This window comes from Peromyscus californicus, unplaced genomic scaffold, assembly GCF_007827085.1.
Source record: "Peromyscus californicus insignis strain IS unplaced genomic scaffold, ASM782708v3 Scaffold_4__1_contigs__length_199733344, whole genome shotgun sequence".
Taxonomy (NCBI): domain Eukaryota; kingdom Metazoa; phylum Chordata; class Mammalia; order Rodentia; family Cricetidae; genus Peromyscus; species Peromyscus californicus.
In genome coordinates, this window is record NW_026294562.1 from 82,420,151 (window position 1) to 82,438,972 (window position 18,822).

An 18,822-nucleotide genomic window follows, 5' to 3' on the forward strand; every position below is an offset into this window, starting at 1 on the left:
CTAGAACAAATGAAAACATAAAGTTAAATCCTTGAACAAACGATTCACTAAGAGAGGGAAGGGAAGGGAGAGCCAGCACTCCAGGTATTGAATGCCCGTGGATGTGCCATCTTCGAACAGTTCCCCACACTCCTCAGGAGAGGTGGACACAGTCTGGAAGGTACGACAGAACTTGCCCACAGTGATGACCCCAGGCTGTCTGCATCCAGAGCCTACACTGACAGAGCTTCTTTTGTGCCTCAAAAAACTAGCCAGTAAATACTCAAATATGGGGTCAGAGAGTCACCACTAGTATTTGAAAGGTTTTGGTCAGTACAAGGGATCACGTATATGTAACACTTACTCAACTTCCTGCCTAGAGAGTTAACTGGATGAAAATTAAAATAGGCTCATGAGGAATTTTAATTCACAGAAATGCACATGCTTTTCCAGAGATGCCAACCCATTCCCTAAGTCATCTGTCAATCACTTCCAAACCTGTAAGTATTAGGAGTCTGGGGTGTGGAAAGCAGGCTAGATCACATTCTCCTACAAGCCATACCCTGACTATACAGACAAAACCGAGAGTATATTTGAATGTGGGGTGCTTTAGAGGAATTCAGAGTGAGGCTTCTGATGCTCAAGGGTTCTACTACCAGCAGGTGACTAGAGCACACAGGATACTGGGGGAAAGACTATGTGCTCTTTTCAGTGGCCAGTACTGCACTCTCTGCCTGGGGAGCTAATCCTTAGTGGGATGGGAAGCTGCTTTTCTGGCCTTCCTTGCAGCAGGGGGTGGCGCAACACCTTTGGCCTGTTGCCAAGGCTGGAATGAAGAGCTGGTGAGCCAGAAGAAGAGGCGGCATTGTGCTCCGTGCAAGCACTGGTATCAGGTGGCTAGGGAGGTGGACTGGTGGATGGTGCCAACGACAAGTTTGCAGCACTCGGTGCCTGGAGGCAGCAGCTCAGCATCACTCCAGTTCAGTGGGACTCACGCTCCTCCTGACTTTGAGTTCACATGGTTCGCCAGGCCTTCTAAAACTCCAGGAGCCACCTCAAATCTTGTGAACAAGTCTCTTTTTGCTGGCTCAGCCTGAGTCAGTTCCTGCTAGTTCCAAATAGAGGCTGGGTGTGTGTGCTGGCAGTGAGAGGGGGCTGTGTGGGACTCAGACCCAGAACAGGGACCAAGGGGCACACCCGTTTTGCTTGTCAACACTAAGGAGTCTTTGAATTAAAGCCAGGTGGACAGGCTTCACAGCAGCCACGTACTTCTTCACCATACTGGGATGCGTTTTTCTCCCAGGCCTACAGGAAACATGGCCTGTGGCTGCTCAGGTTTGGCAATTTCTGGCCCTGAGAGGCCCTCAGAGGACTACCCCAGCATCAAGAGCACTCTGAAAATGTCAAGCACTGCCTGAGGACCACACGACTTCCTAGAACACAGCTAGGTGTAAAGCAAACCTCCACACTGAACATCAAATGCCTCTAACAATTTCTAATACACACACACTTAGAAAAACACTCCCAACTGAAATCTCAAACTTAAAATGCTGAAACTTGTTACAAACCACATTTACACAATTTCTAAAAGTTCCTGCTTGTGCTTCCTTAATAAGAGTTCCTCTTTACTTCTTTCTTTCTGAAAAAAAGAAAGGAGGAAAAGGAAGGCCATCCTCTTGAGTACATGCCCAGCACATGCAGAGTGATGGGCCCTGTGAGCACAAGCAAGATCGGCCTCTGGCTGGAAATCAGCCTGATCCTATTTCATGTCGGTAAGGAGGATTTTTTTTCCTTTTCTCTGTTTCATTTAAATGAATTGCTGCTTCCTGACGAATATATGTATACTTTAAGCTCTTGCCAAATAATTTAAACTGTGCAGCACTAGAGTACGGTGGTGGGGTTTCTTCTTCCCCGCTGCTGAAGGAAGGTTTCCTACCGGCCTTGACAAGCCCTTTGCCGCTGTGCTGCTTTGAGCACATACACCTCACCAGACAGGCTCACCAGACAGACAGGCTCTGCTCAGGACCGTAAGTGCTAACGAGTCAATTCCCACACAGGCAAGCTTGCTCTGGACCAGTGCACACTGCACAGATTTGCCTAATACTTCCAGAGGACAATGTTACTGTAACTTGTTCTAGAGAAAAGCCACCCCATAATGTAACCAATCTTCAGATCCTGCCTGGACCTGTCCTAGCTCTAAAAGTTATTTCTTTCATCAGAGTTGTAAATCATCTCAGATTTACCCACAGAATTAGACTGCAAGGAAAGAAACAGAGCAAATTAGTTTTGAAATTGAAATTAGTTTTCCTCATCTGTAAAGAAATGCAGGGTAAGTCTGCAGTCTAGCAGTGAGGGTTCACAGACAAGGAAAGGAAAGCAGCAGGACGGGGGGGGGGGGGGGGGGGGGGGCAGAATGGGGCAGGGAGGAGAAGAGAACGAATTATACCAAAATGTTAACAGTGGCTCTTCTGACTGAAGAACCATGTGATGTCTTACACTGTCCTACTGTCGCAATAAGTATATACTACTTTTATACACTATTTTAACTGGTTCAAGGAAAACCTTATGTCTCCAGCTGCATTATGAAATGTTTGCAGATACAATAACAATGGAGTGAGTAGATGAGATAGTAAGGAGAGAGGAAACAAGACCGAGGTAGTGCTGGGTCCACGGTGCTAAGTACCAACTTTGGCATGTTTGACATCTTCCACAGTAATAAATGTTGGGCCGGGGAGTAGAGGCGCATGCCTTTAATCCCAGCATTCAGGAGGCAGAGGCAAGTTATCTCTGAGTTTGAGGCCAGCCTGGTCTACAGAGCGAGTTCCGAAACAGCCAGGACTACACAGAGAAACCCTGTCTTGAAAAAAAGCAAAAACAAACAAATAAATAAATGGCAATGACAATAATAATTTATCAATAATAATAATGTTGGAGCTAGAGAGATAACTCGGCAAAGTGCTTGCTATGCAAGCAGAGGGACCTCCGTGTGGTCTCTAGAACCCATGTGAAAAGGTCAGGCCTGGTGGCACCCACTTACAATCTCAGTGATGGGGAGGCAGAGCTGGGCAGATCCCCAGGGCTCACTAGCCAGCCCAGTCTACTCAACTACTAAGACCCTGTCTGGAAAACAAAAGTAGATAGTTCTCAAGAACACAACTGAGATTATCCTCTGGCCTCCACACACACCTCAACTTTCATGCATGCATGCCCACAAACCTGACTACATACACTTGAACAGGCAGACACACATTAGCACAAACAAAATAAGCTTGTGGTATCCTTTAGTTTTCAAAAGTAGTAAGGTGATTATTTTCTCCAAGATAAACTTTCAACATTTTCAGTGGGAACTGATTTAAAACAAAAAAACTACAGACCCTAAGAATTCCTAAAGGAAAAACTTCACAGGAGAGGGCTGTGGTGAGACACGATCTAGACTTCTCATTTTGGCTAATGTTGCTCAACTGGAGGGAGAGGGAACAGCACTGCCCCCTTCCTTGGCCTGTCTCATGATTTCTCCCACCCCTGAGACTAAGACAGGAAACTCCCAAGTTGCAAATGCTTCTTACTGTGTTAAAGGTTGGCTTTACTTTTAAAATCTTCACCTGAAAGCCATCTGAGACTGGGGTTCTGTCTGCAGTGGTGGAATTTGACAGGACTGACCCATTTCAAATCTGCAGTGGTCCCTGGCCTTCTAAGGTGACTGTTCCTAGGCAGAGTTAAGGGGCTGCAGTCAACAGATGAGGGTCAGCCCACTGCCCTCGGCACAGAAGCCAGAAGGTATTCCCAACTAACTCCTTTCAGCAAGGCTCACAGAACCTCAGTTTCCCTCACAGTACACAATGCTCAGTGAAATGTGAGGAGAGACTTTCACCAACGCCGTGACTGACTGCACTGCCTCTGCTGATCTGGGTGGGAACCCACAGAACAAAATGTTAAGTTCAAAAGAGCCCCAGCCCCTAAACCGGCAGCTCTCAACCTGTGGGCTGCAAACCCTTTGGGGTCACATATCAGACATTTACATTGTAATTCCTAACAACAGCAAAATTACAGTTATGAAGTAGCAATGAAAGAACTGTATGGTGGGGGTCACCACATGAGGAACTGTATTAAAGTGCCCCAGCATTAGCAAGGTTGAGAAGCACTGCTAAATGAATATAAGCATCAGAGGACTTGGACTGATCACCTGCCTGCCACCCCATCCCTCCCCATTCTCAGAACAAAGTAGGATAAGTAAGACCATTTGGCCCATTATTTTTTCTGAGACCATTTGGCCTAAACAACTAGGCAGAAGTTGAACTAAAAACTCATATAAATTCCTATCTGCCTCAACCCATACTATTCTTCATGTGACTTTCCAGCATCGCGTTTCTAGGGTGAGAAGGTCAAGATAGGAACTCAAGCTCCAAGCAGCTCCACACAGTGGAGCACAGGAATGGCAGGGGCACAAGAGAAACGGCTGCTATGAGATACTGTGGCTTGTGCATCATCACATTTAAACTCTGTCTGAACTGCACAAGGGAGCAGCATCCCCACCATGACAGGAAACTCAGGCAGCACTCAGCGCGCAAGTTCAGAGATGGGTTCCAACTCCAGTCTGTGTTCTCCTTGTTACTACACGAGTCAAGTAAGACCAATGCACAGGGGACTCCCTCCCTGGCCTCAGCTCTACAGTAGTCAGGGAAGCCATGGGCTGGGCCAGAGCTGCATTTTCTCATAGGTACATCTTTTCCCGTTATCCTAATTCCCAAATGAACACCAGATTCATCTCTAGGCAATCCAGTCCCCAACAGGCAGAAAATCTAGTGGTGCTCATGTGCTCAATCACACCCCAAAGCAAGGGGTGCGCAAGAGGAAACAGGCTCTTCAAGATTACATGGATGGCCTGTGATCAAGGAAATGCCTGTAGGCATTAAGAATGTACTTCTGGCTTCAGACACACCACTTCCACCAGCCACACTGATCCATGAGAACCTCTCTGAGGTTGTCCTCAGGAAGTCAGATGGCATGCCAACAACCATCAGGTAAAGACCAGCAGCAATGAGTTAGCAAGGTGAGGCCCACTGTTGTCGTTATAGTCTTGTTGATAATGGAAACAGAACAAGAATCAAGAGACTGACTGGGCCCTGGCCCAAAAGTGCCAAGCAGCAGCAACAGCAAAGACGCTCCCCCACACTCACATGCTTCCTCACACAGGTGTGCTGGGTGCCTGTACTGTTTCCGTGGTGCAGCCAGGTTACCTAGAGGTGGACTACACTTCTGAGACTGTCACCATGGAGTGTACCTTTTCCACAACTGGATGCTCTTCAAAGCAACCAAGAAGCCTGTGGTTTCGCTGTGGCACTCATCCGCCTGAGGCTCTGTGCTTGGATGGATGCAGGAATAAGGCAGACAAGTTCACAGTGAAAGAAACCCTGGACCAGAACCAAGTCTCCCTCACTGTCAACAGGGTGTCTCCAAACGACAGTGCAGTTTACATCTGTGGAATAGCATTTCCCCATGAGCCGGCACCGAGAGCTAAGCAGACCGGAAACGGGACTACACTGGTGGTGAGAGGTCAGTCACAGGCTGGGTCACATTTGTTAACTCGTATATGGCTGTTACTTTACAAGGCTGGGTCACATTTGTTGACTCGTATATGGTTGTTACTTTCATAATCGTGGGAAGCCTTTCTCTGGTTTTCTTTTTGTTATTGCTCACTTTTTTTTCCTTTAAAGAAATCAAGTCTTGCTATATTGTTCTAGGCTGACTTTGAACTCTTGGCTCAAGTCCTCCTTTTGCCTCAGCTTCCAAGGAGCTGGCACTATAGGCATATGCTACCACAGTCTGTTTGGAATGTCTTTATCTCAGACTACTCAGGGAATGGCTTGGTGAAATTATTGCCGATGCTTACGTAGGTTTGAGTCCTCATGTGAGTGAGGGATGGTCAGATATCTTCACAGGAAGCCAGAGTAATCAGGTTTTTTTCTCTGATATCCAGGCAGAATGGCAAAGGCTAAGGATATACTGGTGGCTTCTCTCCAAACTTGTGTTTAATCCTCTTTATTTTTTCTTAGTCCAATTTATTAGTCACTTATGTTTGTCTTACAGAGTGATATTCTAGGTGCTGCAATGCTAAGCCAGTTTCTGAGAAAACTGGTAAGACACACAGGCCTCCCGTGTCACACCCAGACACTGCACACACGGGCCTCCCGTGTCACACCTAGACACTGCACACACACAGGCCTCCCGTGTCACACCTAGACACTGCACACACACAGGCCTCCCGTGTCACACCTAGACACTGGCACACACACAGGCCTCCCGTGTCACACCTAGACACTGCACACACGGGCCTCCCGTGTCACACCTAGACACTGGCACACACACAGGCCTCCCGTGTCACACTGCACACACACAGGCCTCCCGTGTCACACTGCACACACACAGGCCTCCCGTGTCACACCTAGACACTGCACACACACAGGCCTCCCGTGTCACACTGCACACACACAGGCCTCCCGTGTCACACTGCACACACACAGGCCTCCCGTGTCACACTTCACACACAGGCCTCCCGTGTCATACCCAGACACTGGCACACACAGGCCTCCCGTGTCACACCCAGACACTGGCACACACAGGCCTCCCGTGTCACACCCAGACACTGGCACACACAGGCCTCCCGTGTCACACTGCACACACACAGGCCTCCCGTGTCACACCCAGACACTGCACAGGGAAAAAGAATGGCTGCTCAGCTTGCAGGCATGCAGTGGGGATGGAGAGAAAACGGAAAAGGCCCACCCTTGCCTCTGTGTCTGTGGATACCAGATGAAGTCAGTCAGGGAGGTTCTGGAAACTAGCAGCTTGTGTCAAGATGTTATACTACCAGATTTATACCATAATTTGTGCTTGTGAGATAAAGGGTTAAAGATCTGAGCAAAATGTTATAATGTTTTACAAAAAAAAAAAAATGTGCATTATATAAACTGAGTCCATGGGACAGTACCTATGGGATATTTAGCTGGAACCATAGGTTAATGGGAAATAATTTTGTATCTCATTGTTTCATGTTTCATATAATCAGTACTGAAAGACACACAAGTTACTTAGTCCCTTCTTTGAACACAAAATACTTCTGCCCAAAAGGAGAATTCAGAATGTGAAAACAGTATTACTCCTTGGAGGGCTTCACTAGGGAAAACACATGTTACAACTGCCTTTAAAGCAAGGGCCTGGCTCTAAGATCCTCAGGGTTCCAGCTCCTCCAGTGTTTACCAGAAGGCACGAGTTAGCTTTACACAGGTGCTCCAACAAATACCAAGAAAATACCTGCACAGCACCAACAGACTTGGTGAAACCTGTTGGTCTCTTCTAACAAAAGAACATGTAAATGTCCGTGTATTTAAGTAATGCTTATAAAAAGTACTTCTTGGGCTAGATATCGTTCAGTGGTAGAAGGCTTAAGCATGTGTGAGGCACTAGGTTCAGTAAGCAGTATGGTACCGTAAGAAAGGGGGAAACCAAGTCAAAACAAACACAAAGGTGGTTCTTAGCACTACAACAGATGTTTCAACTCAGTGTGGTTGGTTGAGAGCGAGTCTCACTGTGTAGCCCTGGCTGTCCTAGAACCTACTATATAGAACAGGCTGGCTTCGAACTCAGAGTCCATCTGCTTCTGCCTTGCAAATGCTGTCCTTAAAAGTGTGAGCCACCAGGCCTGGCTCTTCAACTTAATTTTTTAATGTATTCATTTTATGAAGAAGCATTTCTGTTGTACCACATTTAAAGGCCACTGAACTGACTCCATCCCATTCTCAAGCATCTTCTACTCATGGGGCCCCACATAGACATTGCTGGGATGGGTGAACACAGCACGTTCAGGCTCCACCTCTAAATGTAGCATAAGTGATGCTTCCTAGACGCCTGTGAGAACATGCTTTGACAGTGACTGTTCTTTCTGTCTCCACCATGAAGAAAGACTTCTCAGCAGGGAGGTGCAGAGTCTCCTGATAGTGCTCTTAGCACTGTTCTCTGTCTACATCACCGGGGTGTGTGTGATCTTCCTAGTCCTCTTCAAAGTAAGTCAAACGTTCTCACCTAGGATGTTACCACAGAAGTTATTTTCATCTGTCTGCTAGGAAACAGCTGGCCCAGCAAACACCTGGCTCACATCTTCCAGGCCTCCACTTCAGAGGAGGCTGCAGGCATCCTTGAGCCTTCATAACTGAGACTACTAGTCAGAAATCAACTCAGTACTTCTTCTTTAGAGCCCACAACTAGGAGATTAGGCACCTGTGTTGGCTTTCTGCTGCAAGGATGAGGAGTGGGGAGGGGAGAGGCTACTGTCATCTAGGAAAACCGGAAGAATGTTACCTAATGTACCTAATGTACCAAAAAGGAGTATCTTTGATCTGTACATATGTTAACAAGTAAGGGTATAAATATCTACTTGAATTCTTTCATATGCTACAGTAAGATCCATTTAAGTTGTTAAATTCATTTGTTAACTGAACAAAAGCACCTAAAATGTTATGAAAGTTATCTAGTGTATGTCATTCAAACATTGAGCCAGCTCAGTTCTCTTTAAACATAGTATCATAAAATGCTCACAGATTTTCTTATTCTTGGCAGTCAAAATCTAAGAGTCCAAGAAGTAGAGAAACCAAAGAAGACTCACAAAAGGTACTGCCAGTACTTGTGTTTCCACACTGTGGCGGGCGGGCGGGAACCAGCTCAAATGTGAGCTGTGTTAGGAAGCCCAAAGAACAACACAGTAACTTCTACCCTAGAGGCTGCTACTCCCCATTAGGGATCTTCTGCAATCATCTGGGGAGGAGGTTGCCATAAATCCATTCAATGCACTCGGAGCACAAGAGCTAACTATGTGGCTGCAGACGGGTCCCACTGCTGAGGCCCCTGCAGTAACGGTGGAGCCCACATTCCTGAAAGACAAACCTTCCCTTTTGGTTTTACAGAAGAGTGCTCGGCGAATCTTTCAGGAAATAGCTCAAGAATTATACCATAAGAGATATGTGGAAACAAGCCAACAGCCTGTAAGTATAAAACAGCACAGGACACAATTCAAATATAAAGCTTCTATTCCTGCAAAGAATATGCTGTCAATAACCAAGTTTTCCTTTAGAAGACACTTCTACAAAGTGTCTTTATCAGAGAACCTGTTTAGCCAAAAGTATGACAGAAGGCATTTGATACAATGTTTAACAGGTAGAGGCCCCCATTTTAGTGATGTGGTTTTCAACCCAGGCAAGGAGCTTTTATGGACTAAAAGCTACTTTGTACTGCAGCCAGTGAGGAGTAGGCCCTCAGTCAGTGCTGCAAACCTGTGCAGATTAAATAATATGTTTAAGTTACTTGTTACCAGTAAGGAAAAAATTTGCTAGTGATACAAAAGCAGCATCTTACTAGTTCTGGGACTGGGCACTGGGGGCAGGATAGTCTAGGCAACTTCCTGACAGGGTCCTCTCAAGCCACAGTCAGGATTTCCGAGGGAATACAGTTTATGAGTAGTAGGGTATCTGGTTCCACACAACACATGGCCCGAATGCTAAGCCTTCTATAATAGACACAGAGAACAGATAACTAGGAAAGGGGAAAATACAACAGGATGATGACTATGAAGTGATTTTTTTTCTTTTTTCTTTTCTTTTTTGCTGGGGGGTGGGGTGGGATGGGAAGACTTATCCAGTTTGTAAGAGCTTTTCACGAGCTGGGGAACAGCTCCATGGCAGAGCACCTGCCCAGTATTCATGAAGGCCCTGGGTCCCACCCTCAGCATCAGTTTTTAAAAATAAAAATCTAAACTTTTTTTTAACCAAAAAAGGTTATCCACAAATTCAATCCACTCTCCTGTGATATAAAAAAACATAAAGACAAAAACTGCCTGCTCACACTTTTCCTACTGAAGCTAGGGCTTATTTTATCTTATTTTTTCAAACATGGTCTCCCTTTGTAGTCCTGGCTGGCTGGGAACTTTCTATGTAGACCAGGCTGGCCTGAAACTCACAAAGACACAACTGCCTCTGCCTCCTGAGTGCTTTTCAACGAAAGCAAAAGTAAACAGTCGGAAGGAAGACTGGACCTAAGAACTGTAACGCTCTGAGTCATTTGACAACAGCATCATGGCAGATTTTATTTTAGTTCCCATATCCTTCTTTAAAGGAAGGAAAAATGAGGCCAGGTGTGGTGGTGCAGACCTTTGATCCCAGCACTCGGGAGGCAGAAGTGGGCACATCTTTGGGAGTTAGAGGCCAACTTAGTCTAAGGAGCAACTTGTAGGCTGGCCAGGGTTGTATAGTGAGACACTGTCTTTTTTTTTTTTTTTTTTTTACTTATTTATTATGTATACAGTGTTCTGCCTGCATGCATGCCTGCAGGCCAGAAGAGGGAACCAGATCTCATTGTAGATGGTTGTGAGCCACCATGTGGTTGCTGGGAATTGAACTCAGGACCTCTGGAAGAGCAGCCAGTGCTCTTAACCTCTGAGCCATCTCTCCAGCCCTGAGACACTGTCTTTTAAAAAAAGGAAAAATGGTAAACCAGACTTAGAATAACTAGAAGGGTCAGGCCTGGTGGTGCACACCTGTCATCCCAGTACCTGGGAGACTAAGGCAGAAGAATTATCAACTCAAGGCCAGCTTGGGCTTCGTAGGAAGACCCTGAGCCCTGTTTCAGAAACAAACAAAACCAAGATGAGCATGGTAACATTTACTTGTGTTTTGTTGTTTGCTCCCCCCCTTCTGATTTTTCAAGACAGGGTTTCTCTGTGTAGCCTTGGCTGTCATAGAACTCACTCTGTAGACCAGGCTGGCCTCGAACTTAGAGATCCACCTGCCTCTGCCTCCTGAGTGCTGGGATGAAAGGTGTGTGCCACCACATCTGTGGTAACATATACTTGTAATCCCAGCATTTACTGGGTAAAAGCAGAGGATCTAAAGCTCAAGGTCATCCAAGTCAGTCCGGGGACTACACGTCTCATAAGATCACACAATAAAGCAAAGGGTGGATTCTTTTCACGCGCACGGACACACACACACACACTCAAAGTGCATACAAGACCAAAGGTGCATAGTGGTAGAGTAGCTCCTATGTAGCTGGAGGACCACATCACTGGTAACATAATGTTAAGCACAGCTCATGTTTACTGTCACAGGAGAGAGACGGCACTTACGAAAACAGAAGAGCACTTCCCAACTCTGGAAGACCATAGATGTGCTTCACTTTTCATTAAATCACAGCAACTGAAACGCCAGCATCCACTGCAGTGTGAATAGACACAAGCCAATCAAAAACACCAAAGGGCACTGGGGATGTAGCTCAGTCGGCAGAGTGCTTGCCTAGCAGGCACAAAGCCCTGGGTTTGATCTCCGTCACCCCAAAAACTCAGCAATGTGACACGAGGCTGTAATCCCAACATTTTGAAGGTAGAATAAAGAGGTCAGAGGTTCAAGGTCATGCTTGAGTACAGGACGAATGTGAGGCCAGAGATAAATGTAACCCTGTTCCAAAAACAACTGCCACCACCAAAAGAAAAAGACACAACAAATGGAAAAGATGGCCAGCCACACCAGAAGGCAGAACGTTAGAAGCTGTCGCCAACGGAAACTACAAAATATGAAAACCTCAAGAAAATTCAACTGGAGGATCTCTTTTTCTAATTTTCCACGAACAGTCTATCTAAAGAGCTAATTTAAAAACAACTTCATCTTAGCAGTCTTTTAAAATTGTTATATATATCCTGTCAGTTCACCCAACATACTAGATATGTGACGGCCAGTAACGTGGGAAAGGCTTAAAGTTAAACCACAGATCTCAATTCTGAGGGGGAATAAATGTCTTCCTGAGTTGTGGGATCGATGAAACAATTAGAATCAAGTGAGAGGGGGCAAAAGGAGTGAGGAGAAGGCCAAATTTTGAGTAAGAGAAACTCACTGTAAAAAGTATCCTGGAACAAAAGTCACTTCTTCTGATACAGTGACAGGGCAAGAGGCAGTGCACCTTCTCCTCCTGCTGGAGTACACAGAACCCCCAAGGAGGGCAAGACCACGAGAGACAGAGGAAGACTACCAAGAGAAACCCAAAGCGATCAGAAGATGCCGCAGAACAAACGCACACAACTGACTCTAGATGTCAGTGTGGTGCCAAAGACTTCAGGCCCAGGGAGTGCCAGGGCCATGCACTTTCAGTGAGCCTAGACAGAGGGCCTGGTCCAGCAAGGTCCTCACTATTTCACTAAGAGGTGTGCCATGGATTGTTCTTCGAATGTAAAGTACCGACAAGCTCACTCTGTTCACTAAATTTGATCACAGTGTATTCTAGCAATACAGTTTCTTTTAAACAGGTACTAAATGGCACACACTCTTCTTAAAACACAGATACAGTCTTCACACATTTCAAAGTCTCTTTGGAAGGGTCTGACATTGGTGGCTCAAATCAGTGCTATCCTGATAACATGTGTCCCAAAAACTGCAAAGGAAGGAGCAGGTGACCTCACTGTAATTGTACGTGTACACATACACACACACACACACACACACACACACACACACACACACACACACACACACACACACACACGTACGTGCGCGCGCACACATTATTGTGTAGAGTATATACATATGTATACGTATGTTAGCTACTGCAAAAGGAATAAAACAGTGGCATACAGAGCAGCATTTCTGTTGGCTGGTTAGTTGTTTGAAATTTTTATTTTATTTTTTATTTATGTGTGTGCAGCTGCCCATAGAGGCCAAAGGAGGACATCAGATTCTCTGAAACTGGAATGACAGGTGGTTGTGATCTGTCCAATGGGGGTGATGGGAACAGCACTCTTAACCACTGAGCCATTCCCCTCCCTCCCTTTCTGACACAAGGCCTCATACAGCCTATGAACTCATCTTTCTACCTCCATACTCCAAAATGAACTTCCTACGGACTCCAAGAGGCAAACTCCCTAACTCTGAAACTACCAGCTTAGGCAAAACAAACGAACTTCTGAACCAGAAGGCAGAAAAAGGCAAGTACTAACTCCATTTAGGAGAGCAGAGTACTGGATGCGTGTGCCATTCATTTCTGCCAGTGAGCACTGTTTCCAAGAGACAAATCTCTAATGGATTAGGATTGAATTCTAATATGCCTTTCCCAAAGAATGAACGCAACAACTGCCTCAAAGTTGGATTTTAAACTGAAATTCAGAAGTTATTTTCAGAGGAAGGACCTCTATTTCCAACATCACACACAAGAGGGCCCAATACTCGGTGAGCACTGGCTGTACTCAAAGCCAGCCCTGCACTCTGTCCTTGACTTACACTGAACTTGCCCTAGCCCAACCTCACCATGTCTATATCTTTATATGCTCTTGTGTGAGTTTGCAACATACTATGAAGATACAGCTCAACAGAATGAGCATGGTCCTGGGTTCAAGCCCAGCACTGTAAAAACAAGACAACACACACAACAGCTCAGTGACGCACACAAAGCCTTCCCTAAGTCCCAGTTAATGATCTTTCCTTCTCTGGTCCCACCATACTTCGCCCTGTCTCTTTACGTTACCCCAGTATGGCCTGGTACAGCTACACTCTATAACAGAATCCCTAGCAGCACAGTGCTCATTTATCGAGGTATTTCCGCGGCCTGGCTCTTCCCAGCACACAGGCCTTCAAATGCCTTTGTATAAATGCGACTGAACAATAATTCTATTTTAAAATTCCTTGTGTTTCAACTGAGATGAGAAACACTTCACTCCCACTGACTTTTCTCCAGAAACTACTGTCCAAGTCCTTTCTTGCTCCCTGAGCATCCAGAGAATTTTCCCTATTGCATACTCAACTGCAGCCTCCCATCATGGCTGGAGAGTCCCTGACAGCGAAGACGAAATGAGACACATCTTGGTCGGTTGCTGTTGCTGGGACAAAGTATCATAGGCTTTGTGGCTTATAAGCAGCAGCAATGTCTTTTTCAGAGTACTGGGGGCTGAAGTGGAATCAGGGTGCTACAAGGTAGGTTCTAATTAGGTCCCTCCTCCAAACTGCTAAAGGCAGAGTACGGGCTCTGGGACCTCAGTACAAGATACTGACCTAGTGACCCCATCACCTCCCAAAGGGCCCACCTCCCAGACCCAGCACAATGGTGGGGAGGCTTAACACAGAAGAGGCAGATGGATCCAGAAGTCTTATCTATATCCTCGGTTTTCAAAAAGTTAATTCCGTTTTCATCTTTGTAAGGAATCTCAAACCTGTGACCAATGGGAATATAGCTGTGGAGTCACATACACCAATGGAGAACTCACTTTGAGACAGTTAAAACGCAAAATGAAGCCTTCAGATTCTGAATGCTTTTGTTATGAGTTTAAAGCAGACTAAAAGACACTGGCAAATACTTCTGTGGGAGGAACTGTGAACAAGTATGATCACTAAAGTCACAAATAAAAACAGTTAGAGAATGGGATAAACTAGAACAAATCTAGCATGGATCAAATACCAGAAACCAGACCCATACAGCTGGTCGCTGTTTAATACATGACTTAATCCTCATAATAAACCCCAATGCGGGTATTAGCCACTTTGGGCAGGTGAAGCTCTCAGATGACTGAGAAGCCAGGCTAACCAATATTTCAAATTCAAACAGAGGTTAGCCCTCTGATATTAAGCTCTTTCCACAAAACAGATTGGAAGTCCTCCTTGATTCTATCTGGGTGAGTGAGAGTTTTAGACTAAATGTCTAACCAGGAATAATGGGTATGCCTATAAATCCTAGCATTCAGGAAGCAGAGGCAGGAAGACAAACATAAATTTGAGGCCACCCCAAGCTACATAGCAAGTTCCAGACCAACCAAGACTATATAGCAGGACACTATGATAATAATAATAATAATAACAACAACAACATAATAGTCTTAATTTAATCAGATCATGACCTTATAAATGAGTAAGAAAGTTGCTAGCAGGCTATTTCTGAAAAGCACAGACCTCACGCAACAGTTTCACAAAACAATGTTATCAAATTTTCAAAGAATAAAACACAGAGTATAACATTCCTAATTGTTTTCTACAAAATCAGCAGAACAGCTGGGCAGCAGTGGCACACACCTTTAATCCCAGTACTTGGGAGGCAGAGCCAGGCGGATCTCTGTGAGTTCGAGGCCAGCCTGGTCTACAGAGCGAGATCAGGACAGGCACCAAAACTACACAGAGAAACCCTGTCTCGAAAAAACCAGCAGAACAATGTTATAAAACCAAGATAATATCCCCCATAAACATAAAGATCAGCTATAGGCATTTTACTTATCAATAGTAGTAATGCTGTCTATGAGGCACTGTGGTCAAATCTGTATAACCTTATCTCTTCAGAAGGTTAAGGAAAGAATATCCTGAGTTCAAGGCCAGCCTAATAACCTAGTGAGACCCTATCTCAAATAAAAATTCAAGGGTGAGCTGGACGGAGCTGGAGAGATGTTAAGAGTAGTTAGAGCAGTTACTGCTCTAACAGGAATAGGAGTTGGGTTCTCAGCACCCATGTCAGGTGGCTCACAACCTCCTGTAATTCTGGCTCCTTGTCTTTTAGCCTCTGTAGGCACCTGCACTCACACAACCCAATGCATGGACATAAATCAATTTTTAAAAATCAAGAGACAGCAAGATAGCTCAAAATGTAAAGGTGCTTGCTGCCAAGCTTGAAGACCTCAATTCTTGGGACCCACAGGGTAGAAGGAGAGAACCAACTCCCACAAGCTGTTCTCTCACTTCCACAAGTATATCTCCCAACATGCATACAAACAAATAAAGCAATTTAAACAACATATACGGCTAAAGATACGCTGCAGTGTAGAGTACTTGCATAGCACATGCAAGACTATGGGTCCAATCACTAGAACTGAAAAAAAAGGTGATAATATTAATGTGCATGGCATTTTCTTTTTTAGTTTTTTTCAGATCGGGTTTCTCTGTATAGCCCTGGCTGTCCTGGAACCTGCTCTGTAGACCAGGCTAGGCTCAAACCCACAGAGATCTGCCCCTCTCTGCCTCCTGAGTGCTGGAACTAAAGCCATGCGCCACCATACCCAGCTGTTCATGGCATTTTCATTTACAATGTTTATGAATACAAGTGCCACAGAACCAAGTGACACTGTCTTAAAGAGGCCTCCCAGTCAATTCAGTATGATCATCCCCAGAGATGCTGAACACTCAGATATAAAATTCAATATTAACTCCAACATTTGTAAACTCTTAATAAAAAAGAATTTTTTTAAAAAATGTATCAACGCCGTGCGGTGGTGGCGCACTCCTTTAATCCCAGCACTCGGAAGGCAGAGCCAATCTCTGTGAGTTCAAAGCCAACCTGGTCTACAGAGCGAGATCCAGGACAGGCACCAAAACTAGATGGAAAAACCCTGTCTCCAAATTAAAAAGAAAAAAAAAAAAAGGGTATCAACCAAGCAGTAATCTAAAGCTGACAATCTGTGTAAAGCAGACTTACCTGGAACTCACGATGTAGACCAGGCTAGGCCTGACCTACTCCTGCAGCTCCTGCCTTGGCCTCTCAAGCACTAGGCTTCCCAGCATAAGCCATCATGCCCACATTTTTGTTACTGACAATGTAAAAGCTGACTGCTAGTGTCTGCCTCCATCCTACAACAGGAAATGCTAACAACCACATTGAAGAAGGAGAAAATAATCTGTAGTTTGTTAAACTCCATATGTCAATGTTTCCACCATGCTCAACTGCAATGGCAGTCCTTCTGAACAGGCCACTCACTGCATCCACTCCAGGTGACAGTTGGGTCCCGTGAGTCAGTCCGAGACGGCCCAGCACACCACTACATCCAGGTCACTTGCCACAAGTGTGTTCCTAGATATATTTCAGGGGAAAGTATCTAAAGTATTCCTAACAGCTTCTATCTGCATACATGTGGAGTAACATTTGAAGAACATTTAGGTGATCTAAAACCAAAAAGAGACTGGAGTAAAAAAAGATTTTTCATTATATGCCCTTGTGCAAGCTCCCTGAACCATTTTTACCATGAATGATTTTGCATAAAATTATAATTTTAACAAATTAATCATGTTATTAAATTTTCATTTGTACAATGTAATTCTCCTTAATTACATTCTTTTCCCTGATCACGTCTCACCAGATTATCAACCCGTAATGAAGATTAAGTGAAGGTACCAAGTAAACAGATTAAAAAGAAACACAGGCAAGGCTGGATTGCTAGCTCAGAAGTTAAGAACAATGGCTGCTCTTCCAGAGGACTCAGGTTCAATTCCCAGCACCCACATGGCAGCTCACAACTGTCTGTGACTCTAGTTCCAGAGGATTCAACACCCTCGCACAGACAAATGTGCAGGCAAAACACAAATGCACATAAAATAAATCTTTAAAAATGAAACATGAAACTGCTTCTTCTAAGTTAGTCTATACAACAAAGTTGTAGTTAAATGCACGACACTGCACCCCGCCCCCTGCCAAAAAACCAGGAGTAATCATTTCACCTATAATTGCTTTTTGTTAATTAATTAATTAAGCAAAGCAGGCTAAGCACACTCAGGCACCCTCACAACAAGCCCACTGCGCCTTGAAGTCTCCAGTCCTCACAGTTTCCCATGGAAATCATCAGGGTCTAATTAGAGACTTGGAGAAAGGAAGCAACAGCAATAACAGAGTGCCCGGACAATCTGCAGAAGTTACAGGTCAATAAAGGTCACCCCTAGCAACAAGGCTTTGTCTCAGATTTGTAATGTGTCACAGGCCAGACTCCACAGAGTCCACAGGCAGCTCTGGACACCCACAATCAAGGAGCTTGTTCTCAGTCCTAAGTGAAGACTGTGCTCTTGTTTAGCTTGACTTCCTTTCATGTTTCTTGTCAGAAACACGAGGAAATGAAGTTTGTGGTTAGAGTGATGTTTCTTCCTCCTGCTTTTCCACCTCCTGCTAGGCCAGGAAGCAGCATTAAAGTTCTATCATGTGTGCCCATCAGGACACAGGAAGCCAGAGCCTCACAACTCAGTGACTAGCGAGTACAGTGCAGAAGTGGAGCCAAGGCTTCATCACAGAGAACGAGCGGCACTGCAGCTAGGTCAGATGAGAGGACACTCACTCGTCTTTTCACTGTGTGACATACACGTGACGTGTATGTATAGATATGGCAAGCACACTTGCAGCAGGCTGAAAAGCCATTCAACAACAGGAACGTAATGTACAGAGAAGGAAGATCGGAGAGAGGACAGCTATTCCACCCATCTTCTTCCTGCCCTGCTATGTCTACAGATTTTCTATCTTCAAGCCCGGTATGGAGGCAAGCACCTGTAACCCACTTCTTAGAGCAGAAGCAGGAGAAGGATTAGGAGTTGAAGCTATCCCCAGTTACACAGCTAGTTAAGGTTACATGAGATTCAGCCTCAAAACCAAATCTAGGAAGAAGGCTCAGTGATGCAGAGATGACTTAGTGGTTAACATGCTTCTATGCAAACTTAAGACCTGAGTTCAGATCTCTAGCACCCACACAAGAGACGGGTGTGGCAGTATGGAACTGTAATGGTGTGGGGGTGGGGGGCGGTGACAGGCAGCTATCTGGGGCTTGCTGACCAACCAGTCCAGCTATGAAGGCAAGTTCCAGGTTCAGTGAGACCCCGTCTCAAAAACTAAGATGAAGAGCAACAGACAGACAACTGATGTCAACGTCCTCTGCCTGCCTGCGCGCGCGCGCGCACGCGCACGCACACACACACACACACACACACACACACACACACACACACACACACGGAGGGAGGGAGGGAGGGAGGGAGGGAGGGAGGGAGGGAGAATTTCCGAATTTCCTATTTCCCAAAGCAGCAACAATTTGGG

The 18,822-nt window shown here is 45.3% G+C and overlaps 2 protein-coding genes across 4 annotated transcripts in view; one reads left to right on the plus strand and one right to left on the minus strand.

Moving 5' to 3' along the window:
* Mettl9 (methyltransferase like 9) overlaps positions 1-18,822 on the minus strand; it is a 45,255-nt gene that overhangs the window by 715 nt on the left and 25,718 nt on the right. The window lies entirely within an intron of this gene.
* Positions 7-18,716, plus strand: Igsf6 (immunoglobulin superfamily member 6). 2 transcript variants are annotated; one of them, XM_052760941.1, is made up of 6 exons: positions 7-1,751; positions 5,173-5,532; positions 7,936-8,039; positions 8,593-8,643; positions 8,937-9,014; positions 11,132-18,716. In XM_052760941.1, exons 1-6 carry the CDS (start codon positions 1,664-1,666, stop codon positions 11,186-11,188), a joined length of 738 nt encoding a protein of 245 aa, XP_052616901.1. In that variant the 5' UTR covers positions 7-1,663; the 3' UTR covers positions 11,189-18,716. The 2 variants fall into 2 exon arrangements, with proteins under 2 accessions (XP_052616901.1, XP_052616900.1); XM_052760940.1 differs by having other exon boundaries at positions 8,937-18,716.